Below are 25,719 nucleotides of genomic sequence, written 5' to 3' on the forward strand. Positions count from 1 at the left end.
TTACTCGTCTTAGAGATTACACTACTTTGAAGATCATTACACACACACACACACATATATATATAAAGAGAGAGAGAGTTGATTTTTTTTAGAACCGCTTTGAGTTTTAAGAACTCGAAAGAATTCAACATAACAATGTTTTTTAATTTTTTTTACATATATGTAGGTTACATGTACGTAGAAAAATTACAACATTTTTTTTGCACTGAGTCTACTTTTTGCATATGTGTAACGGACGTTTAAATTATTGTAATCACTGTACCTTTTTATTCTCTCTCCTACTTACTTTTTTAATAAGATTTAATCTCAACCACATAATCAACGTTATTTAATTAACGTGTGGTTAAGAATGAGGTTCTTAAAGTTTTAAAACTCAACAAGTTCTCTAATTATCCTTCCTATATATATATATAGGATGAGTATCATTACAGAACTGTTAAATTATTTAAAAACTTCAAGGAACCATTGAAAACTAACGTTTTTTATAAAAAATTTTGTATGTTGATTTTATTTGAATGTAGTTTTATCATTTTATTATATTTATATGTACGGTTACAATTTTAAAAATTAGTTTTTATACAAATCCATGTTTTGTTTTACACCTATGTAAATTGTTAGTACATAAAATTTACATATATGTAAACTTGTGATTAATATATGTAATAAAAAATTTTTATATAAAATATAATAAAACTAATCTTAAATAATGTTAACATGTAAAAAAATTAAAAAAATGTTTTGTTGCTTAGAGTTCCTAAGAGTTCTTAACTTTTTTAGAGTTCTTAAATAAAACTAACCCTATATATATATAGGGGTGAGTTATTGTACAATAATGACTTATCGTACATTAGGTACGTGACACTGCTGGTCATCGATTTCAATTTCACGCGATGGCAGTTTGGTAAATAACCCAAACAGTAGTTCGCAATCAAATTCATCGATTAAAATCGATTCCGATCCAAATTCAGAACTCCTTAATCTATCTCATCCAATTTCTAAACTCTAATCACAACTTACAGTATGAAATCTCAAAAGTCAAAACCCAAAATTGAAAAGAACGTCAATGAACATTAAAAATCTTCAAATTGATCAAAAATTGATGATTTAATCAATTGAATTAATGTGTAAGAGGCTTTAGAATCATCAACCGATTATGAAAATACAGATTACCACACTTAATTGAGCTCTGATTAGGGTTCATGTTTAAACGTTTTGCTCAAAATTTAAACGTTCTGACCAAAATAAACACCAAAATGATGATTTAATCAATCGAATTGATGTGTAGAAGCATTTAGATTCATCAATCAATTATGGAATTACAGAAATAACGCACTCAAAGCTCCGATTAGGGTTCAAAATATTATGTTTAAACGTTCTGAAACAAAACTGAATACCTTTAAACGTTCTGACCAAAAAGAATATCTTTAAACGTTCTAATACATTCAACGAAGTTCTGGGTGTTAAAAAAAATGAACATCTTTAAACATTCTAATACGTTCTAAGAAGTTCAGGTTGTTTAATAAAGTTTAGAAGTTCTGATAAAGTTTAGAAGTTCTAAGAAGTTATGGGTGTTCAAAAAAGTTTAGAAGTTCTGATAAAAAGTTTAGAAGTTCTAAGAAGTTATGGCTTCTAAAACTAACAAAAAAATAAAATTAAACACATGTAAACATAAAATTGAACACTGAAATCCCTTTATATAATCTCATAATCATCAAACAATCATCAATCGATTGTTAATTTGATCATTGATTCGACCATATGAACAAAATATGGAACGTCTGCAACTGGTTTCTGCAAAAACTCAAAATTTGATTAATTGGAACTTCAAATTGATGATTAATTGGACCAATTTCAAAGTTTAATTGATCAATTAGTTCAACAATTTCAATTGGGCAATTTTATCAACTGACATGTGAGCAACGATCGATGGTTGTGTCGGAAGAAGATGGTGGTCGCGAAGGTGGATGGTGGACGGAATCGTTGAACGGCGATGGTGAAGGTGGACGGAATCGACGACGGAGGCCGGCTCGCGTATTTGTGATTTTAGGTTAGGATGGTTATTGAAAATGGACGTTTCAGAATGTCGCGTACCTATTGTACGATAAAGGATTTTCGTATTCCATCATTTACCTATATATATATATATATATATATATATAATTTCCTATAACATGATATGTTTTGTAAAAAAATATTAAAGTGCACTTGAGGACAAAACAATCCGTTTAAGGGGCCCAATTGAGGGCATCAATGGTGCTATTTTCATATACTGTTGGATCCTTTTGACATAAGCAATCCCTTTGACATAAGCAATCGGGCAACGGGTTAATATTAAATGCTTCTTATGAAAAAGCATACTTTTCCACGTGATTGGACCCTTCCGCTTCCTTAACGAGCCTTGCCTGCCACAACAACACCAATACATGAAACCGAACCAAAATAAGCGAACCCAAACAAATACCGACGGTTTGGTTTTATATTTTCATGAAAACTAAATTTTCAGTTTGGTTTCGGTTTTTGCGTGTAATTAAATTGAAAATTCCGAATGGGCCGAGTTTATAGATTTTTTTAGCTTTGAATGCTAAGTGATTTATAAGGATTTAACAAGTAGTACAACCCTAATATATTTGCTAAATGTATAATAATCAATTAATCATTAGTCACAAAAGATTTAGGCCTAAATTCATTATTTCTGACCAACTTTTTTTCCAGCCCAAAAATTTCAAGCTCAAATGTTAAGAACTTAAAAGAAATCTACGGCTTTCAAAGACTCAAAAATCGAATTTGTGGTAAAGACGTCAACCTTAACCCGAGCACTCACAAAATATTGTAACTCGAACACGTCACGTTTTATCCATTTGTCTAAACGAGTCAAACAGGTTAGCGATTTGTAATCAAGATGTAAACATGTTAATTGGGTCATAAACTAGCTGAAGTGGGTTAAACGGATAGTAAATGGGTTGGCGGGTCGACCACTGTTATTAAACAAGTTCACAAGCCTACCCGAAAACGTGTTGTTATTAAATGGGCTCTTTTGGGAATCATGTTTCGCAACAATGTAGGTATTAGATTTTTCCCCGAATACGTGTACCCATTTAGTATCCATACTACCCGTATCTGTACATATACCCGTCTATTCGGTACGAGTACGAGTACCCAGATTTAGTTATTTTAAGTAGGGGTACTTTTGGGTACAAGTACGGGCACCCAGTACCCGTTTGGAATATGTAGTGGTTTTTATTGGGATCTCCAAAACTCATAACTCTAATCGTGTTTTTATTAGGATATCCTCAAGGCTTCAATCGGACTTTTCAAAACATTTGATAATCAAAATATTAAGGACTGAATAATAGTTCTAATCAAACCCTAGCTCTCTTCTTTTCTTCTTCTTCTTCTTCTTCTTCTTCAAGTCAATAACTAGTTACAGCCACCATCAAACGTGCCACCATGCATCAAACATGCGGCTCCACAATTTTTTAGTTTTGGTATTGTTATGTTTTGGTTGTGGTTTTACGATTTTGGTATTATAGATAACCGATTATCGGTACGTACCGGTATCGATACCGAATTTAGTGGAGATTTTTTTTAAAGAACAAAGTGGTACTAAAGGGAGTATCGTGCCTAAAGTACTCATACTCATACACGTACCATAAAATTCGGTACGGGTACTTTCATGTACAAGTAAGGGTACGATACTGATCTCATCCCTATAACAATGATTTAACATGGGAAAAATAGAAATGATAAACATATCGTCTTTTGTACATTTCAATTATTCGACTTGAAAAGCTTTCTTGCCTTCTTTCATTAATTCATTGTGCCATTAGCAATTCCTTGCCTTCTTTCATTAATTCATTGTGCCATTAGCAATTTTATCAAGAATTCGAAAAAGGAGTAATAGATGAAAATATTAAGGAAGTGTCTGGAATTCCTTATTTACCTCCTTATGACTTATAAATGTCATAAGTTATAAGTTACAAAGTTGTAACTTATAACTTATATACTTACAAAGTTTAACTTTTTCAAACATTTTATAACTTCTAAACTCTAGAACAACCATTTGGGATGCATGATTGATGAAAGGATCAAGTTCTTCAACCGTTGCAAATTTTCCTTCAAAAAAATCAAAAGATTAGAAAAAAACTGTATTGCTCTTATGGATATCTATTTTATCACGTGTGAATTTTGTTTATTATTTAATTTAGTATTAAAGTTGTCTTATTTTTATTTAGTTAATATGTTTGATGCACCTGCATATATACTAATTTAAAAATCAAATCAAATCAAATCTTATATTTGTTAAATGGGTAAATTTATTGGAAAAAAAAAAAGAACTATTACAAAATGACACCATATATTCACATGTTTTTTGTTTTATACTTTTAGTTTTAACTTTCTAGTGGATATCTTATTGGTCCTGTTTTTGTGACTGTACGTACATGTTAAAAAGATTCCTGATTAATTTCTTTTGAATAATAAAAAGGTTAAATTAACAATTTTAACATGCATCCTTGAGTCCACATGAGCCAATGCATGTCTTATATATACAATCTCTCTAGATTCACAAAGAACATCAAAACACAAAATGTCTCTCACACTACAAGCGTTTCTCTTTTATTCTCTTCCCTTCATTCTCGCAATACTTTTTTTAAAAACATATTCTCGCTCGTCTAAATCCCAAAAAAACCTTCCACCATCTCCCCCAAAGTTACCATTAATCGGAAACCTACACCAACTAGGCTCAAGCCCACACCGTGCCCTTCAGGCCATGGCTCAAACCTATGGTCCACTCATGTTGATTCACCTTGGCACGGTGCCGGTACTCGTAGCATCTTCGGTTGATGCAGCCAAAGACATCATGAAAACCCATGATATAATCTTTTCAAGCAGACCACATTTGAACATCCCTAATAGAATATTTTATGCATGCAAAGATATAGCCTTTTCTCAATATGGAGACTATTGGAGGCAGATTAAGAGCATTGCAGTCTCCACCTTTTAAGCAACAAGAGGGTTCAGTCATATCATCAAGTGAGGGAGGCTGAGATGGTTGTTATGATGGAAAAGATTCGAAATGCAAATGGCTCGACCGTTAACTTGAGCGAGTTGCTTATTACACTTACTAATAATGTGGTTTGTAGGGTGGCTTTGGGGAGGGCTTATGAAGGGAGAAAGTTTAAGGACTTGTTAGAAAGGCTTATGGAATTGTTGGGATGTTTTAGTGTCGGGAGTTATATTCCGTCGCTATGGTGGGTGGATTGGTTGAGTGGATTAAATCGGAAAGCCAATAAAGTTGCCAAAGAGTTTGATGAGTTTCTTGAAGGTGTTCTTGACGAACATGTTAATAAGAACGTGGACGGTGTTGAAGGTTGAGATCTTGTTAGATTTTCAAAGAGAGAACACGAGAGGTTTTCGTCTTGAAAGAGATATGATCAAGGCTATTATTGTGGTAACTTGTCTTTCTTTAAGTTTCCAAACTATACATCTATATGTCATGATATATACATATGTGTTAGGGCCGCTTGTATCAAACAATAAGATGAGTCTAGGGACCCTCATATTTCTAATACTCACATGTTATGATCCTAAAATATATTCATCTGACCAAAATTTCCAAAATTTCTTTTGAATTGTGTCTATATGCATGGTTAAAATCTTAAGGATTTTGAATGTAGGACTTATTTACTGCTGGAACTGATACTACATTTACAAGCCTAGAGTGGACAATGTGCGAGCTGCTAAGGCATCCACGAGTAATGAAGACGACTTAGACAGAATGCCTTATCTAAAAGCCGTTTGTAAAGAAGCTTTACGTCTCCACGTTCCACTTCCACTGCTTGTTCCTCACCAATCAACCGAAGACATCAAACTACAGGGATACCACATTCAATCTGGCACTCAAGTGTTGATTAACGCATCGGCTATAGCAAGAGATCCTTCAAACTGGGAAGAACCCGAGGCGTTCAAACCAGAGAGGTTCTTGAAAAGCCCTATCGATTACAAAGGGTTGCATTTCGAGCTATTACCATTTGGTGCTAGAAGACGTGGGTGTCCGGGTGTTCAATTTGCTATGGTTGTTAACGAGCTTATTTTGGCTAATTTGGTGTATAAGTTTGATTTGGCTTTGGTGGGTGAAGAGGATTTCAACATGTGTGAGACCAATGGTATTACGGTTCATAAGAAGTGTCCTTTACTAGTTTCCGCAACTCCTTGTTCTTAAGTGAACTAGCTTGTTGAATTTCAATAAAATGGTGTTTTATTTATCATGAAATTTAATAATATCCAGAGTGATCATGTGAATGCTCTAATGACTAATTCATTTAAACCCTTTTGTCTTCATTCTTCTGAAATGCTTATCTTGTGAACAACTTCTTCAAATTCTTCACGATTATATCATATCCATGCTTTGATCTCCAGGCTTAACCTCGAACACCATGCTTTCATGATTGGTCCGCAACAAGGTAGGTAGTCGTTAATCACACTCACACTTAATTTCTTATAGTTAGGCTTTGTGTTGCTTGTTTAATCACCTTTATTTTTGGTCTCAGTCATCACACACCCATCCGGTTCACTTACTATTTTATCCTTGAACAATTCATAATCTTCATCCTTTATAATACCTCCATTTGGTTATTGTCTTGAATAATTCATAATTTAAAAACTTGCCATACTTGGTTTGCCCAAAAAAGGAATATCATCCTATTTAATATTTAAAAGGAATCTGGTTTTCATACACCGGCCAACTGAAGAAAAAGACAATAAAATTGTATATTTATTGTTCTTTACTAGTTTATATAATGTGTTAGATGCACTTTACAAATCATACAGGGTGTGTAAAACCTAAACCATATTATTAAAAGTTCTTGTTTCTTATGTGTAAACCCGTTTTCCAGACACAGTGCAACATTTGCATTTCTAGTTCCAAGGCCTTTGCCTCTTTAAGTTGGCAACATCTCTTTGAACCTTTTATTATTTATTACTTTTTTAACTTTCGGTTTTCATGTTATGAACATTTTTATATTTGAACTTTTGATACTTTACTTTGAACATTTTGTTATTCAAGTATCTGTATTACATTTATATCTTGACCTTTTAAGAACTTCTGGGGCTGATTACAGGGGCGTAGGCTTGTTGGGCCAGGGGTGGCCCCGGCCCCCTCCGTTTTTTGGCTCGGTAGTGTATATTTATTCTTTTACAGTCGAAAAGTTTTATACATTGTATAAATTTACCCGTTTCTGACCGAAATTTTGAGTTCGGCCCTCTCCGTTTTTCGCTAGGTAGTGTAAATTTATCATTTTTCAGCTGAAAATTTGTATGCATAGTGTAAATTTATCCGTTTCCGACCAAAATTTTGAGCTCGGCCACTCCATTTTTTTGCTCGGTAGTGTAAATTTATCCTTTTTCGGCCGAAAATTTTTATACATAGTGTAAATTTACCCTTTTCCAACTGAAATTTGAGTCCGCCCCCTCTAATTTATGGTTTTTTTTAATAAATATTGAGCCCGGCCCCCTCGACGTGTATGTCCAAGCTTCGCCACTGACTAATTAGATGATACCAAATATATATATAATATCTTTGTTTATTATCTATATCTATAATCTATAATATATATATATATATATATATTAAAGGTAAAGTTAGAATACAAAGCGAGACGAAAATGAGAAGTGTGAGAAAGATTTTTTTACCATACAAGAAAAGCCCTTAAAAATAAATTAAAAATAATAATAAAAAAATCATAACTTAAAATATAAATAAAAAACGAAAAAAACTAAAAATGTTTACGTCATCAGCCTCGTTAAAAAATATATATAAAAAAAACAAAAAAAAATCTGACGAAAAGACACAATGGTGTGATCAAAGACACAATGACGAAAATGAACAAAAGACACAATTATAACTAAAAAAAGACACAATAGATCGCAAAATATTACACAATGTCGAACAAAATATAATATAATGTTAAGTAATATAACACAATATAAAGAAAAAAGATACAATGTTAAGGAAAAAAGACACAATCTATGACGAAAGTAAGTATAAAACACAATGATAAACAAAAAGACACAACGACTTTTTCACTTACCATTGTGTTTTTTTCAGTGTTGTAAAACTCGGCCTACGCGGCCGAGTACTCGGCTCCTAGGCACTCCTCGGCACTTCACTGCACCGCTTTTTTTCTCCAAGGTCAAAAAGCTCGGAATCGGACCTAGGCGGTCCAACTCGGACCTAGGCGGTCCAACTCGGACCTAGGCGGATCTACTCGACCTAGGCGGTCAAATTCTGTCTTAACAAAATTTTGACTTTTATTAAAAAAAACTCAATTTCTCCAAGAGCCCACCACTACTTTTTTTCTTTTTCACGCTAAAACGCAACCTAAGTTCTGTTCTAAACTCGCAACCACCATTATTATCATCCGATTCGAAGTTCTAAACTGGCAACCAACATTATTATTATCCGATTCGAACTTCTAAACTCGCAAACCTCTTATTTAAGTTCAATTGAGGTGTGCCTTTCATCAATTGAGAATTGTTCTTGAACAAATATGTATGTGTTATTGATTGTTTTTGTATTTTTCGTGTGTATTTTGTAAAATATTTAGTAAACTTTTGATATTTGACATATATATAATCTCTAAAAATGAATTTCTTTATAAAAATACCATGTCCGAGTACTCTCTGAGTACGCCCCGCCTAGACCGAGTACGCACAACTCCCTAGTCGACCGCCCTGAGAGCGCCTAACGACTTTTGCAACCTTGGTTTTTTTATTGAGAACGAGAAAGACAGTGGAAACATTTTTGTTTTTACTTTTTTCGTATATTTGTTATATTTTGAGTTATTATTTTTTTAATTATTTATTTTTAAATTTTTTTGATGGGTTTTTTTGTGTGGCTAGAAATCCTTCACATCCTTCCCATTTTCATTCCCTTTTGTAGAATAACTTGACCCTATATATATATATATATATATATATATATAACTATCTATATAATTACCTACCATAAAATCATAGGTGCCGCTCTCTGGTTGTTCCCCCATCGCTAGAGCCACCAGATTGCTTGATTTATAAATGAAGGTTTCTCATGCATTTGACCCGAATTCGCGGGTATGGGTCTCACCAAACCCGGATAGTCTTTAAATGGGTTATAACATCTCATTTATTTGTAAAACTATTTCATAATTAAACAATAATTTTTGCGGGTCATGGGTCTCACCAAACACGGATAACCCTTAAACGGGTTATAACATCTCATTTATTTATGAATAACCCCTCAATCATCAAAGAATAATTTTCACGGGTTATGGGTCTTACCAAACTCTAATAGTCTTCAAATGGGTTATAAGATCTCAATTATTGATAAACACTTTCATCGTCAAACCCTAATTTACTTTATCTGTTTTGCATGTTCTCCGTTGCCCGTCTATCATCTCCATCGTTGGTTAACTTTTGATATTACCCGCCATCAATAATTACATCAACGCCCCTTTTTTCATTAGACAAATATTTGTGTTCATGTTTGTACATTTAAAAAACCTAACATGCGCCTGTTCGTGTATGTTTGTTCGTTAAAAAACTAAAAACCTAAACATCTCAACTGATAAAACCCAAACGTTGAAAATTATAATAACAAACTAATATATATGTATGAAATTAAAACAAAACTACGTTAAAAATTAAAATAAAAAGCGATTAAAAACAAAACTTTAAATAAACTCTCGTAACACGGGAGGATCAAACTAGTGTGTATATATATATATATATAATATAAACGAAGATATAAAAATCCTACATGTCGCGATGTAGTCGCTCCCCTTTTTTGGAGTCACCATATTTTCTTGATTTTTAAATGGAGGTTTCTCATGCATTTGACCCGAATTCACGGGTATGGGTCTTACCAAACCTAGATATTCCTTAAACCGGTTATAACATCTCATTATATTAAAAATTATTCTTACCAAATTATTGATGTAAAAATCTTATAAAATAGGATATACTAAAAATTAATATCTTATTTATTTTAAAAAAGATATATATACATATATTATTTAAATTGAAAAACCAATTTTATAGTAAAAAATAAACGGGTCTTGGGTCTCATCAAACCATAAGTATATTATTAACTTTCAAAAATATTATTTATAATTAAAAAAACCAATTTTATAGTAAAAAAAATAAACGGGTCTTGAGTCTCATCAAAACCATATAGCTTTTAAACTAGGTTATAACATCTCATTTACTTGTGAAACAATTTCAAACTATAAGTATATTATTAACTTTCATACAATAAAAAATATAAATTCAAAAAATAAATAAATATTTGAACAAACAATATAAAACAACCCACGTAATACAAAGTTCCCTAAATTCTCTCAAGCCATCAGATTGCTTTATTTTTAAATAAAGGCTTCTCATGCATTTGACCCGAATTCATGGGTATGGGTCTCATCAAATCCAAATAGCCCTTAAACGGGTTATAAGATCCCATTATATTATAAATTAATCTTATTAAATATTTAATATGAAAATCCTATAAAATAGGGATATACTAAAAATTAATATCCATTTTAAAAAAAAAATATTATTTATAATTAAGAAACAATTTTATTATACAAAAAAAAATTAGTGGTCATGGGTCTCACTAAACCCTGATAGCTTTTAAACCGGTATAACATCTCATTTATTTATGAAACCCATTTATCATCAAATCCTAAGTATATTATTAACTTTCTTACAATAAATAAAATTAAAACTCAAAAAAATATATAAATATTATAAACGAATAATGTAAAACAACATATGAAGATGTAAATAAATTACAATACATGTTGAATGCAAAAAAAATGAAAGAAAACAAAAAACTATAGAACTAAGAATCTTAATCTTAATTTAAACTAAACCCTTAAAAGCACTCTGGTTGCTTCTTACATTCTCTCAAGCCACCTGATTGGTTTATTTGTATATGAAGACTTCTCATACATTTGACCCGAATTCACGGGTATAGGTCTCACCAAACCCATATAACCTTAAACGGGTTATAACATCTCATTATATTAAAAATTTATCTCACCAGATATTTGATTTGAAAATTCTATAAAATAGGGATATATATTTAAATTAAGAAACAATTTTGCTACAAAAAAAAAATAAGCGGGTCATGGATCTCACCAAACCCATAGCTTTTAAACGAGTTATAACATCTTATTATTGACTCAAAAAATAATAGCTCCATTGTAGAATTCAAACCTAACAATTAATTAAGAAGCGATGTGAACGATGGAACCTGTGAATTCAAAATTTTAGTGAAAATGAATTCGAATGATTCATTGATCAGGATGGTGGAACCGAACAGAGACCAATTCATCTATTCGGAAAAATCATGAACTAATGAGAGAACTGAAATAGAAATGGAAAGAGTAAATATTCTCCCGCGAAAACATAATTTTCTTGGATTGCTAAAATTGGGTCAATCCAATACGATAAAGAGTAAAACAAAAGAAAGCTTTGTTTTAACATTATAAAACATTCTAAAATAAATAAATAAAAGAAAAAACAGTTATTAAATATATTTAGATTTAGTTATCGATAAGAAAACGATATACAAATTAATAATATATTTGATCTAGATTAAGTATATTACTTATTAAACTGAATTCAAATTATTTTCTGTAAGAATTGAATTCAAAATCTTGAATTTGAATTGATTTATTCGCGAGGAGCTGGATGAGAAGAAACTCTCACGTCCGGTTATGTAGTAGAGATGGAATTAAAAAAAACCATAAACTATAACCCCAAAAGAATCAGATTTTGTAAACAACATAGAGGAAGAATGAAGGGAATGTGTTGTCGAGGTAATACTATTTGTTTTGGTAAATAAACTCTTCAGGCACTTGAACCCGCTTGGATCACATCTAGACAAATAGAAGCAGGTCGACGAGAAATGACACGAAGTGCACGTCACGGTGGAAAAATATGGGTCTGTATATTTCCAGATAAACCAGTTACAGTAAGACCCGCAGAAACACGTATGGGTTCAGATAAAGGCTCTCCCGAATATTGGGTAGCTGTGTTAAACCAGGTCGAATCCTTTATGAAATGGGTGGAGTAATAGAAAATATAGCCAGAATGGCTATTTCAATAGCAACGTCTAAAATGCCTATACGAACTCAATTCATCATTTCGGGATAAAAAAAGAAATAGGCCTTAAAAATAGCGTGTGCAGTTTATTTTTTTGAAAAAATAATATATTTTTTTCTTCGAACTTTGTATTGTAAAAAAAAGAAATATTTAAAAGCTCTCTGGTTGCTCCTCAAATTCTCTCAAGCCACCACATTGCTTTATTTGTAAATGGAGGCTTCTCATGCATTTGACCCGAATTCAGGGGTATGGGTCTCACCAAAGCCAGATAGCCCTTAAGCGGGTTAAAACATCTCATTAAATTATAAATTAATCTCACCAAATATTTGATATGAAAATCCTATAAAATTCAAATTAATTGATATATTATTTTTTAAAAAAGATATACTGTTTATAATTAAGAAGCATGGGTCTTACCCAACCCAGATAGCTTTTAAACGTGTTATAACAACCAATTTATTTGTAGAACACTTTTATCATAAAACCTTAAGTATATATTATTAACTTTCTTGCAACAAATAAATTAAAATTAAAATAATATTAAAATATTATATACGAAAAATCTAAAACAACCCCGTAATCCCAGGGTTATTCAGAGTGTAATTAGGAGAGGGTTTGCGTAGAGATAGATTAAGGAGTGTGTAGGACTCCTCAATTGATGTTCTAACGTGGTATTTATAGGGTAACAAGGCTCATTTCAGTCCGTGTTAACTTTAATGAAAATGATCTAAATTTGTCGTGTACACTGTCACTTGCTACGATGTTATCATATAAAATGATGGTGTGTCAATGAGGATAGTCCAATTGGTTATGCACTTAGAAACTACTCTTTTATATTGATAAGTGTCGATTTTAAATTTCAAACCACCACCAATTTGTCAACACTCGTAAATTATGAACCAAACTTGAAAAATATCAAACCGACTAAACCACATGTGTGAAGCAACTAATGTCAATTTACAAATATGTATATTTGCTAATTAATAACGTGTGATACTCGTTAAATTCTAGTGCTTTCTTTATAATTTAAAAATTACTTTTGGAAATTACACTACTTTGAATATCATTACACACATACATACACATACACACGCAAATGTATATATATAGATAGATAAAGGATTCAATACAATAATCCCTAATCGTAAATTACGTACGGAGTTCCTACACCGTCGATTTCAAAAAACGCGTGGTGGAAATATTGTAAATTTCATCAAATCTGATCCATCACTCCCATCGTTTCGGTCCACCTTCACCGTCACCATTCAGCAATCTGTCATCGTACAACGATTTCGTCCACGGTCGAAGCCACCATCCACAGTCATCATACATCTTCGTCTTTTATTGTTGACATGTTTGTTTATCTTTTGATAAATTGATGAACCTAATTGATCAATTAACCTCAAAATTGATCCAATTAATCATCAATTTGAAGCTTCAGCCGTTCAATTTTGTGTTTTGAGTGGCGGGTTTTAACCTTGAATGTATTAAGATTAAGCTTGAACGTTTTAGATTCTAAGCCTGTATGTTTAGTTTAACCTTGAATGTATAAAATTTAAGCCTGAACTTCTAAACTTATTGTACTAAACTTCTAAACTTTTATTCTGAACTTCTAAGCTTGAATGTTTAAAGGTGTTCGTTTTAGTTACACAATTCCAATTAATCATCAATTTAAAGCTTCAATCGTTCAATTTTGAGTTTTGAGTGGTGGGTTTTAACCTTGAGTGTACTAAGATTAAGCTTGAATGTTTTAGGTTTTAAGCATGTACATTTTAGTTTAACCTTGAATGTATAATATTTAAGCCTAAACTTCTAAACTTTTGTTTTAAACTTCAACTTGAACGATTAAAGGTGCTCGTTTTGGTTAGAATGATTAAATGTACATAGTTTCTTCAGTTTTGTTCAGAACATTTAAACGTAATATTTGAACCCTAATCAGAGCTCAATTGAGTATATTATTTCTGCAATTTCATAATCAATTGATGAATGTAAATCCTGCATATCAATTCGATTGATTAAATAATCATTTTTGATCAATTTTGAAGATTCTTGATTTTCAACGACGTTCTATTTTGATTTTCCTTTTTTACTTAAGAGATTTCATACTTTAAGCTCTGATTAGGGTTTAGAAATGGATGAGATAGAGCGGGGAGTTCAGAATTTAGATCAGAATGGATTTGTAATCGATAAATTGATCATGAACGAGTTTGGGTTATTTACGAAATTGTCACCTCGTGTTTTGTAATCCAACGCTCTGGAAGGCCGCGTACGTAATGTACGATAAGTCATTATTGTACAAAAACCCACCCCTATATATATAGGTATTGGATTATTTCAAAAGTTTTTTTACAGCGAGAAGTGCGAGAAGTGAAGGTATAACTCCATTAATCCCTAATTTCACTCCCTTCCTTATGTGTAGATGCATTGTGTAGGTGCATATGTATGTATGTAGGTACGTATATATATATATATATATATATATATATATATATATATATATATATATATATGAATATAACTAATTTACTAAAACATAATATGTATAAAAAATATTAAAGTGCGCTTGTGGACAGAACAATCCGTTTTGGGGAGGGGGGCTATTTGAGGACATAAGCAATCGGGCAACGGGTTAAATTTAAATGCTTCTTATAAACGGAAGCAGTTATTTCCTTTTGTCCTCGTGATTGGAACCTTCCGCTTCCTTGGCGAGCCTTGCCTGCCACAACAACACCAATACATGAAGCCGAACCCAAACAAATACCGACGGGCCGAGTTTATAGATATATATTTTTAGCATTGAATGTTACGTGATTTATAAGGATTTAATAAGTAGTCGAACCCAAATATTTTTGCTAAATGTATAATAATCAATTAATCATTAGTCAACAAAGGGATTTAGGCCTAAATTCATTAGTTCTTGCTAACTTCTTTTCCAGCCCATAAATTTCAAGCTCAAATGTTAAGAACTTATAAGAAATCTAATGGTTTTCAAAGACTCAAAAAACCGAATTTTTAGTAAAGACGTCAACCGCAACCCGAACACTCTGGAAATAGTGTAACTCGAACACAACCCATTTTACCATTTGTATAAACAAGTCAAACAGTTTGGCGGTTTGTAATCAAGATGTAAACATGTTAACTGGGTCATAAACGGGTTAGATGATTGTATTAAGTGGGTTAAACGGATTCCTAAACGAGCCCATTTAATAACAACATGTTTACTGATTTTAGGTATGGGTACTTTCGGGTACAGTTACGGGTATTACGGGTACTCGGTACCCGTTTGGAATATGTTTTGGTTTTTATTGGGATCTCCAAAACTCATAACTCTAATCGTGTTTTTATTCGGATATCCTAAAAGGCTTCAAGCGAACTTTTCAAAACCTTTTATAATCAAAATATTAAGGACTCAATTATAGTTCTAATCAAACCCTAGTTCTCTTCTCTGCTTCTTTCGGTCAATAACTAGTAATAGCCACCATCAAATGTGCCACCATCAAACAAGCGGCTCCACATTTTTTTAGTTTTGGTATTATGTTTTTGTTGTGGTGTTACGGTTTGGTATTATAGATAACCAATTATCGGTGCCGTACCGGTATCGATACCAGGTTTAGTGGATATTTTTTAAAAAAGGGACAAAACAGTACCAAGACGAGTTTCGTTCCTAAAGTACTCATACTTGTACCTGTACCATAAAATTTGGTACGGGTACTTTCAAGTACATGTACGAGTACAAATACGAGTATGGTACCGATCTCATCCTACAACAATGATTTTACACGAGAAATATAGAAATGATAATGTATCGTATTTTGTGCATTTCTATTATCCGACTTGAAAGCTTTCTTGCCTCCTTTCATTAATTCATTGTGCCATTAGCAATTTTATCAAGAATTCAAACATGGAGTTTTCTTATGAAAATACTAAGGAGATGTTTGGGATTCCTTATTTTACCTCCTTATGACTTATATAAGTCATAAGTTATAAATTTTAAAGTTGTAACTTATGATTTATAAACTCATAAAGTTTTAACTTTCTCACATCTTGTAACTTCTAAACTCTAAATCAGCCATTTGGGATGCATGGTTGATGGAAGGATCAAGTTCTTCAACTGTTGCTAATTTTTCCTTCAAAAAATTCAAAAGGTTTGAAAAAAATGTAGGAAAACAGACAATAACTCACATCTTTCTTTATGCCATGTCCTTACTACAACATTTTTTTGTCACTTTCATCACTTGTCACATGTCTTGTTCTTATGAATATCTATTTTGTTACCTGTGAATTTCGTTTTCTGTTATTATATTTGTACTATATGTGTTATTATTAATCTTGTAGGTCACTCTCTTGCTTCTTTTTTTTCCTAAACTATATCATTTTGTTTTTGTCTAAACTAATTTTATGCCACATGTTTGAACCTGAGACTTTTCGTTAAAAGACATAAGCCTCTACCACTAAGTTAATTACCCGATTTGTTGTTTGCTTGTACATGTTAAAAAAAGATACTTGATTTCTTTTGAACAATAAGAGGGTTAAATTAACAATTTTAACATGCATCCTTGAGTCCATATGAGCCAATGCCTTATATACAACCTCTCTAGATTCACAAAAACATCTAAAAAAACAAAATGTCTTTCACGCTACAACTTTTTCTCTTTACTTCTCTTCCCTTCATTCTCACAATAGTTCTTCTAAAAGCATCATTTTATTCATCAAAATCCCGCAAAAACCTGCCACCATCTCCACCAAAGTTGTCATTAATCGGAAACCTTCTACAACTAGGCTCAAGTCCACACCGTGCTCTTCAAGCCATGGCTCAGTCCTATGGTCCACTCATGTTGATTCACCTTGGCACGGTGCCAGTTCTTGTAGCCTCTTCGGTTGATGCAGCCAAAGACATCATGAAAACCCATGATATAATCTTTTCCAGCAGACCACATTTAAACATCCCTAATAGAGTATTTTATGGATGCAAAGATATAGCATTTTCTCAATATGGAGAATACTAGAGGCAGATTAAGAGCATTGCAGTACTCCGCCTTTTAAGCAACAAGAGGGTTCAGTCATATCATCAAGTGAGAGAGGATGAGATGGTCGCTATGATGGAAAAGATTCGAAAAGCGAATGGCTCAACCGTTAACTTGAGCGAGTTGCTTATTACACTAACTAATAATGTGGTTTGTAGGGTGGCTTTGGGGAGGGCTTATGAAGGAAGGAAGTTTAAGGACTTGTTAGAAAGGCTTATGGAATTGTTGGGATGTTTTAGTGTCGGGAGTTATATTCCGTCGCTATGGTGGGTGGATTGGTTGAGTGGATTAAATCGGAAAGCCGATAAAGTTGCCAAAGAGCTTGATGAGTTTCTTGAAGTTGTGCTTGATGAACATGTTAATAAGAATGTGGACGGTGTTGATGGCCGAGATCTTGTCGATATCTTGTTAGATTTTCAAAGAGAGAACACGAGAGGTTTTCGTCTTGAAAGAGATATGATCAAGGCTATTATTGTGGTAACTTGTCTTTCTTTAAGTTTCCAAACTATACATCTATATATATATCATAATATATACATATGTGTTAGGCAGCTTTTATCAAACAATAAGATGAGTCTAGGGACCCTCATATTTCTAATACTCACATCACATGTTATGATCCTAAAAAAAATATTCATCTGACCAAAATTTCCAAAATTTCTTGTGCATTGTGTCTACATGCATGGTTAAAATCTTAAGGATTTTGAATGCAGTGTCTTGTTACCGATTCATGGTTTCATGTAGGACTTATTTACTGCTGGAACTGATACTACATTTACAAGCCTAGAGTGGACAATGTGTGAGCTGCTAAGGCATCCACAAGTAATGAAAAAACTGAAACAAGAGGCACTTTAAGTAGGCCAAGGAAGATCACTCATCACGGAAGACGACTTAGACAGAATGCCTTATCTAAAAGCCGTCTTTAAAGAAGCCCTACGACTCCACGTTCCACTTCCGCTGCTTGTTCCTCGTCAATCAACCGAAGACATCAAACTACAGGGATATGACATCCAATCAGGCACTCAAGTGTTGATTAACGCATCGGCTATAGCAAGAGATCCTTCAAACTGGGAAGAACCTGAGGCGTTCAAACCAGAGAGGTTCTTGGAAAGCCCTATCGATTACAAAGGGTTGCATTTCGAGCTATTACCATTTGGTGCTGGAAGACGTGGGCGTCCGGGTATTCAATTTGCTATGGTTGTTAACGAGCTTGTTTTGGCTAATTTGGTGTATAAGTTCGATTTGGCTTTGGTGGGTGAAGAGGATTTCAACATGTGTGAGACCAATGGTATTACGGTTCATAAGAAGTGTCCTTTGCTAGTTTCCGCGACTCCTTGTTCTTAAGTGAACTAGCTTGTTGAATTTAAATAAAATTGTTGTGTTTATTTATCATGAAATGTAATAAAATTGGTGTTTTATTTATCATGAAATTTAATATTATCCAGAGATGAGATCATGTGAATGCTCTAATGACTAATCTATTTAAACCCTTTTGTCTTCATTCTTCTGAAATGCTTATCTTGTGAACAACTTCTTCAAATTCTTCACGATTATATCATCCATGCTTTGAACTCCAGGCTTAACCTCGAACTCCATGCTTTCATGATTGGTCCGCTACATGGTTGGTAGTCATAAATCACACTCACACTTCTTTTCTAATAGTTAGGCTGTGTGTTGCTTGTTTAATCACCTTTATCTTTGATCTCAGTCATCACACACCCATCCGGTTCACTTACTACTTCATCCTTGAACAATTCATAATCTTCATCCTTTATAATACCTCCATTTGGTTATGGTCTTGAATAATTCATAATTTAAAAACTTACCATACTTGGTTTGCCCAAAAAGGGAATATCATCCTATTTAATATTTAAAAGGAATTTGGTTTTCATACACCGGCCAACTAGGGGTGTTCATCGGATCGGATAACGGATTATTTGGGTTATTCGGTTCGGGTTATTCGGATTTGAAAATTTTTGGACCCTATCCGAAATCCGATCCGATCCAAATTAGGAATATTCCTATCCGATCCGAATCTATCCGAATTAAAATATCCGAAAAATCCGAAATTATCCGAATAATCCGAAATAAACCTAAAAAATTTTCCTATTTATTTGTTCCCAACATTTAATAGTTTAGAATCACAATAAACATACAAACCGGAAAATACGAATTACTCTTAACAAAAATTTAAAGTTTAAACATCAAATAATAGTCTGATAAATATACTAAACCGGAAAATACCACTAAAAACATGTTTTTTATTCGGATTAAACGGATATCCGAATAAAATGCCTATACGAGCTCAATTCATCATTTCGGGATAAAAAAAGAAATAGGCCTTAAAAATAGCGGGTGTAGGTTTATTTTTTTGAACAAATAATATTTCTTTTTTTCGAACTTTGTATTGTAAAAAAAAGAAACATTCAAAATCTCTCTGGTTGCTCCTCAAATTTCTCAAGCCACTAGAATGCTATATTTGTAAATGAAGGTTTCTCATGCATTTGACCCGAATTCACGGGTATGGGTATCACCAAACCCAGATAGCCCTCAAACGGGTTATAACATCTCATTAAATTATAAATTAATTTCACCAAAATATCTGATATGAAAATCCTATAAAATTGGGATATACTACAAATTAATTTAATATCTGATTTTTTAAAAAGATATATTGTTTATAATTAAGAAGCATGGGTCTCACCCAACCCAGATAGCTTTTAAACGTGTTATAACATCTCATTTATTTGTAAAACACTTTTATCATAAATCTTAAATATGTATTATTAACTTCCTTACAACAAATAAATTAAAATTAAAAAAAATTAAAATATTATATACGAAAAATGTAAAACAACCCCGTAATCCCAAGGTTATTCAGAGTGTAATTAGGAGAGGGTTTGCGTAGAGATGGATCAAGGAGTGTGTAGGACTCCTCAATTGATGTTCTAACGTGGTATTTTTAGGGTAACAAGGCTCATTTCAGTCTGTGTTAACTTTAATGAAAATGATCAAAATTTGTCGTGTACACTATCAATTGCTACAATGTTACCATAAAAAATGATGATGTGTCAATGAGGATAGTCCAATTGGTTATGCACTTGGAAACTACTCTTTTATATAGATAAATGTCATTTTTAAATTTCAAACCACCATCAATTTGTCAACTCGTAAATTATGAACCAAACTTGAAAAATATCAAACCGACTAAACCACATGTGTGAAACAACTAATGTCAATTTACCAATATGTATATTTGCTAATAAAATGTGATACTCGTTAAATTCTAGTGCTTGCTTTATAATTTAAAAATTACTCTTGGAAATTACACTACTTTGAAGATCATTACACACACATACATATACATACACAAATATATATATATAGATAGATAGATAAAGTATTCAATACAATAATCCCTAATCGTACATCACGTACGGAGTTCCTACACCGTCGATTTCAAAAAACACATGGTGGCAATATTGTAAATTTCATCAACTTTGATCCATCGCTCCCATCGATTCGGTCCACCTTCACCGTCACCATTCCGCAATCCGTCATCGTACAACTATTTCGTCCACCGTCGAAACCACCATCCACAGTCATCATACATCGTCGCCTTTTATTGTTCACAGGTTTGTTTATCTTTTGATAAAATTGAAATTGATGAACCTAATTGATCAATTAACCTCGAAATTGATCCAATTAATCATCAATTTGAAGCTTCGGTCGTTCAATTTTGAGTTTTGAGTTGCGGGTTTTAACCTTGAATGTGTTAAGATTAAGCTTGAATGTCTTAGGTTCTAAGCCTGTATGTTTAGTTTAACCTTGAATGTATAAAATTTAAGCCTAAACTTCTAAACTTATTGTACCAAACTTCTAAACTTTTATTCTGAACTTCTAAGCTTGAATGTTAAAAGGCGTTCGTTTTGGTTACACAATTCCAATTAATCATCAATTCCAAGCTTCAATCGTTCAATTTTGAGTTTTGAGTGGTGGGTTTTAACCTTGAGTGTATTAAGATAAAGCTAGAATGTTTTTGGTTTTATGCCTGTACATTTTAGTTTAACCTTGAATGTATAAGATTTAATCCTAAACTTCTAAACTTTTTTGTTCTAAACTTCTAAACTTGAGCGTTTAAAGGTGCTCGTTTTGGTTAGAACGATTAAATGTACATAGTGTCTTCAGTTTTGTTAAGAACATTTAAACGTGATATTTTGAACCCTAATCAGAGCTCAATTGAGTATATTATTTCTGCAATTTCATAATCAATTGATGAATCTAAATCCTGCATATCAATTCGATTGATTAAATAATCATTTTTGATCAATTTTGAATATTCTTGATTTTCAACAACGTTCTATTTTGATTTTAGTTTTTTACTTTAGAGATTTCATACTTTAAGCTTTGATTAGGGTTTAGAAATTGGATGAGATAGAGTGGGGAGTTCAGAATTTAGATCAGAATGGATTTGTAATCGATAAATTTGATCATGAACGAGTTTGGGTTATTTACGAAATTGCCACCTCGTGTTTTGTAATCCAACGCTCTGGAAGGTCGCGTACATAATGTACGCCATTATTGTACAACAACTCACCCCTATATATATAAATATATATATATATATATATGAATATAACTAATTTACTAAAACATTATATGTTTTAAAAATATTAAAGTGCGCTTGTGGACATAACAATCCGTTTGGAGGGGGGGTATTTGAGGACATAAGCAATCAGGCAACGGGTTAACATTAAATGCTTCTTATAAACGGAAGCGGCCATTTCCTTTTGTCCTCGTGATTGGAACCTTCCGCTTCCTTGGCGAGCCTTGCCTGCCACAACAGCACCAATACATGAAACCGAACCCAAACAAATACCGACGGCCCGAGTTTATAGATATATAGTTTAGCTTTGAATGTTAAGTGATTTATAAGGATTTAATAAGTAGTGGAACCCAAATATTTTTGCTAAATGTATAATAATCAATTAATCATTAGTCAACAAAACGATTTAGGCCTAAATTCATTAGTTCTTTCCAACTTTTTTTCCAGCCCATAAATTTCAGGCTCAAATGTTAAGAACTTAAAAGAAATCTAATGGTTTTCAAAGACTCAAAAACCGAATTTGTAGTAAAGACGTCAACCGCAACCCGAACACTCACGAAATAGTGTAACTCGAACACAACCCATTTTACCCATTTGTCTAAACAAGTCAAATAGTTTGGCGGTTTGTAATCAAGATGTAAACATGTTAACTGGGTCATAAATGGGTTAGATGATTGTATTAAGTGGGTTAAACGGATTCCTAAACGAGTCCATTTAATAACAACACGTTTACTGATTTTAGACAGGGGTACTTTCGGGTACAGGTATGGTTGTTACGGGTACTCGGTACCCGTTTGGAATATGTATTAGTTTTTATTGGGATCTCCAAAACTCATAACTCTAATCGTGTTTTTATTCGGATATCCTAAAAGGCTTCAAGCGAACTTTTCAAAACCTTTTATAATCAAAATTTTAAGGACTCAATAATTGTTCTAATCAAACCCTAGTTCTCTTCTCTGCTTCTTTCGGTCAATAACTAGTAACAGCCACCATCAAATGTGCCATCATCAAACATGCGGCTCCACATTTTTTTAGTTTTGGTATTATGTTTTGGTTGTGGTGTTGCGGTTTTGGTATTATAGATAACCAATTATCGGTGCCGTAGTGGTATCGATACCAAGTTTAGTGGATATTTTTAAAAAAAGGACAAAACAGTACCAAGACAAGTATCGTGCCTAAAGTACTCATACTTGTACTCGTACCATAAAATTTGGTACGGGTACTTTCAAGTACAGGTACGAGTACAAATACGGGTATGGTATCGACTCATCCCTACAACAATGATTTTACACGAGAAATATAGAAATGATAATGTACCGTCTTTTGTGCATTTCTATTATTCGACTTGAAAGCTTTCTTGCCTTATTTCATTAATTCATTGTGCCATTAGCAATTTTATCAAGAATTCGAACATGGATTTAATACTAAGGAGATGTTTGGGATTCCTTATATTACTTCTTTATGACTTATATAAGTCATAAGTTATAAATTTTAAAGTTGTAACTTATGATTTATAAAATCATAAAGTTTTAACTTTCTTACATCTTGTAACTTCTAAACTCTAAATCAGCCATTTGGGATGCATGGTTGATGGAAGGATCAAGTTCTTCAACTGTTGCTAATTTTTCCTTCAAAAAAATCAAAAGGTTTGAAAAAAAAATGTAGGAAAACAGACAATAACTCACATCTTCCTTTAGGTCATGTCCATATTACGACAATTTTTGGTCCCTTCATCACTTGTCACATGGCTTGTTCTTATGAATATCTATTTTGTCACATGTCTATTTTTTTAACCAAAATGGGGATTGTGGGAAAATTATTTATCAAAATAGGTTATTTCAAACTTATTTACCAAAGTGAGGTTTTTCCTTGTTTAATATAAAAATTAATTTCCTTAATCATGACTACTACAAAATGGAATCCACCACCCCCACCATGAACTCCGGCCAGTTTTCCGGCCATCAATATAGAAGCCCGATCAGTTTTCCGCCACCATGCAAGAATCCCGTGACCTGAATTAAGAACTTATCCGGCATCACCTGTAGAAAATATGAAAAGGGGGGGGGGGGGGGGGGTTGCTCTGCTCTTTTTTCGATTTGAATATCACTCCACCTCCATTGATTTGCACAGTTATCAAAACCCCTTTTTGAACTATGTTTAATTCTTCCAATATATGCTAATTTTTCACATTTCCACATCGTTTTTTGTTTGAACTTCATTAACAGCATATTGAAGACCACCCAATTCTAAATGGGCTTAAACGTGAAGTATAATAATGAAATTTGAAAATAATTTTCAAAAAGATTTTGGATTATGCGCCGATGTAGATTCTTTCTTCCAAGTGTAAGGAAACCAAGCGTGACACTGCCAAGATTCGGCCTTCGGGTGGGATTAAATTTAACCGTTAAAACATTAGTAGACGACCACACTCTTCATCTTCTAACGGCAACACTTGGATAAGTGCTTAAATCAGGTTCAGCGAGCCTTTCCGTGGCGGTCGGAAAACTCGGCATAGTTCAGGGTGGAGGATGGGAGGATGGGCGGTGGTCACGATGGTAGAATAGTAGGAATATTAAGTTTTTTTAAAATAAATAACTAAAAATCAACCTATTTTGGTAAATAGTTTTGAAATAACTCATTTTGGTAAATACTTTACCCACAATCCCCATTTTGGAAAACTACGCTCGACTAGATAATCATCTTGCGACTCATAACACCGTCAACTTGAAACCTACACAACCACTTCCTTCACCCTATATGTGTTATTATTAATCTTGTAGGTCACTCTCTTGCTTCTTTTTTTCCTAAACTATATCATTTTGTTTTTGTCTAAACTAATTTTATTCCACAAGTTTGAACCTGAGACTTTTCGTTAAAAACATAAGCCTCTACCACTAAGTTAATTACCCGAGTTGTTGTTTTGTTTTACATGTTAAAAAAAGATACTTGATTTCTTTTGAATAATAAAAGGGTTAAATTAACAATTTTAACATGCATCCTTGAGTCCATATGAGCCAATACCTTATATACAACCTCTCTAGATTCACAAAAACATCTAAAAAAACAAAATGTCTTTCACGCTATAACTTTTTCTCTTTACTTCTCTTCCCTTCATTCTCAAATTACTTCTTCTAAAATCATCATTTTATTCATCAAAATCCCGCAAAAACCTGCCACCATCTCCACCAAAGTTACCATTAATCGGAAACCTTCTCCAACTAGGCTCAAGTCCACACCGTGCCCTTCAAGCCATGGCTCAGACCTGTGGTCCACTCATGTTGATTCACCTTGGCACGGTGCCAGTTCTTGTAGCCTCTTCGGTTGATGCAGCCAAATACATCATGAAAACCCATGATATAATCTTTTCCAGCAGACCACATTTAAACATCCCTAATAGAGTATTTTATGGATGCAAAGATATAGCATTTTCTCAATATGGAGGATACTGGAGGCAGACTAAGAGCATTGCAGTACTCCACCTTTTAAGCAACAAGAGGGTTCAGTCATATCATCAAGTGAGAGAGGATGAGATGGTTGTTATGATGGAAAAGATTCGAAAAGCGAATGGCTCGACCGTTAACTTGAGCGAGTTGCTTATTACACTTACTAATAATGTGGTTTGTATGGTGGCTTTGGGGAGGGCTTATGAAGGGAGGAAGTTTAAGGACTTGTTAGAAAGGCTTATGGAAGTGTTGGGATGTTTTAGTGTCGGGAGTTATATTCCGTCTCTATGAGTCTATGGTGGGTGGATTGGTTGAGTGGATTAAATCGGAAAGCCGATAAAGTTGCCAAAGAGTTTGATGAGTTTCTTGAAGTTGTGCTTGATGAACATGCTAATAAGAATGTGGACGGTGTTGAAGGTCGATATCTTGTTAGATTTTCAAAGAGAGAACATGATAGAAGCCGATTCGAGATGGCTAATCTCCCAAGATAGTGACCCTTTGAGCGGGT

At 33.1% G+C, this 25,719-nt stretch overlaps 1 protein-coding gene and 2 pseudogenes across 2 annotated transcripts; all 3 read left to right on the plus strand.

The window, feature by feature from the left end:
* The first annotated feature begins 4,490 nt into the window (after window positions 1–4,490).
* LOC143563815 (cytochrome P450 Tp4149-like) lies at window positions 4,491–6,816 on the plus strand (annotated as a pseudogene). Its single transcript, XR_013140729.1, has 2 exons — window positions 4,491–5,449; window positions 5,676–6,816. The product of XR_013140729.1 is annotated as a cytochrome P450 Tp4149-like (transcript).
* A 9,401-nt stretch (window positions 6,817–16,217) lies between these two features.
* On the plus strand, window positions 16,218–19,022 carry LOC143563816 (cytochrome P450 71A26-like). Its single transcript, XM_077051273.1, has 2 exons — window positions 16,218–17,639; window positions 17,907–19,022. Exons 1-2 carry the CDS (start codon window positions 17,226–17,228, stop codon window positions 18,015–18,017), a joined length of 525 nt encoding a protein of 174 aa, XP_076907388.1. The 5' UTR covers window positions 16,218–17,225; the 3' UTR covers window positions 18,018–19,022.
* A 5,814-nt stretch (window positions 19,023–24,836) lies between these two features.
* The window catches only part of LOC143563817 (3-beta-hydroxylase-like), a 7,687-nt pseudogene continuing 6,804 nt past the window's right edge, over window positions 24,837–25,719 (plus strand).

This window comes from Bidens hawaiensis, unplaced genomic scaffold (assembly GCF_021521415.1).
Source record: "Bidens hawaiensis isolate Kalapana, Puna unplaced genomic scaffold, B.hawaiensis_p1.1 tig00021530_1, whole genome shotgun sequence".
Classification (NCBI taxonomy): domain Eukaryota; kingdom Viridiplantae; phylum Streptophyta; class Magnoliopsida; order Asterales; family Asteraceae; genus Bidens; species Bidens hawaiensis.

Bases quoted from the DNA above. Each gene is read 5' to 3' on its own strand.
- LOC143563816 (XM_077051273.1), top strand. From the start codon at position 17,226: ATGGTCGCTATGATGGAAAAGATTCGAAAAGCGAATGGCTCAACCGTT. The intron at 17,640-17,906 runs GTAACTTGTCTT...GGTTTCATGTAG, and splicing joins TGATCAAGGCTATTATTGTG to GACTTATTTACTGCTGGAAC.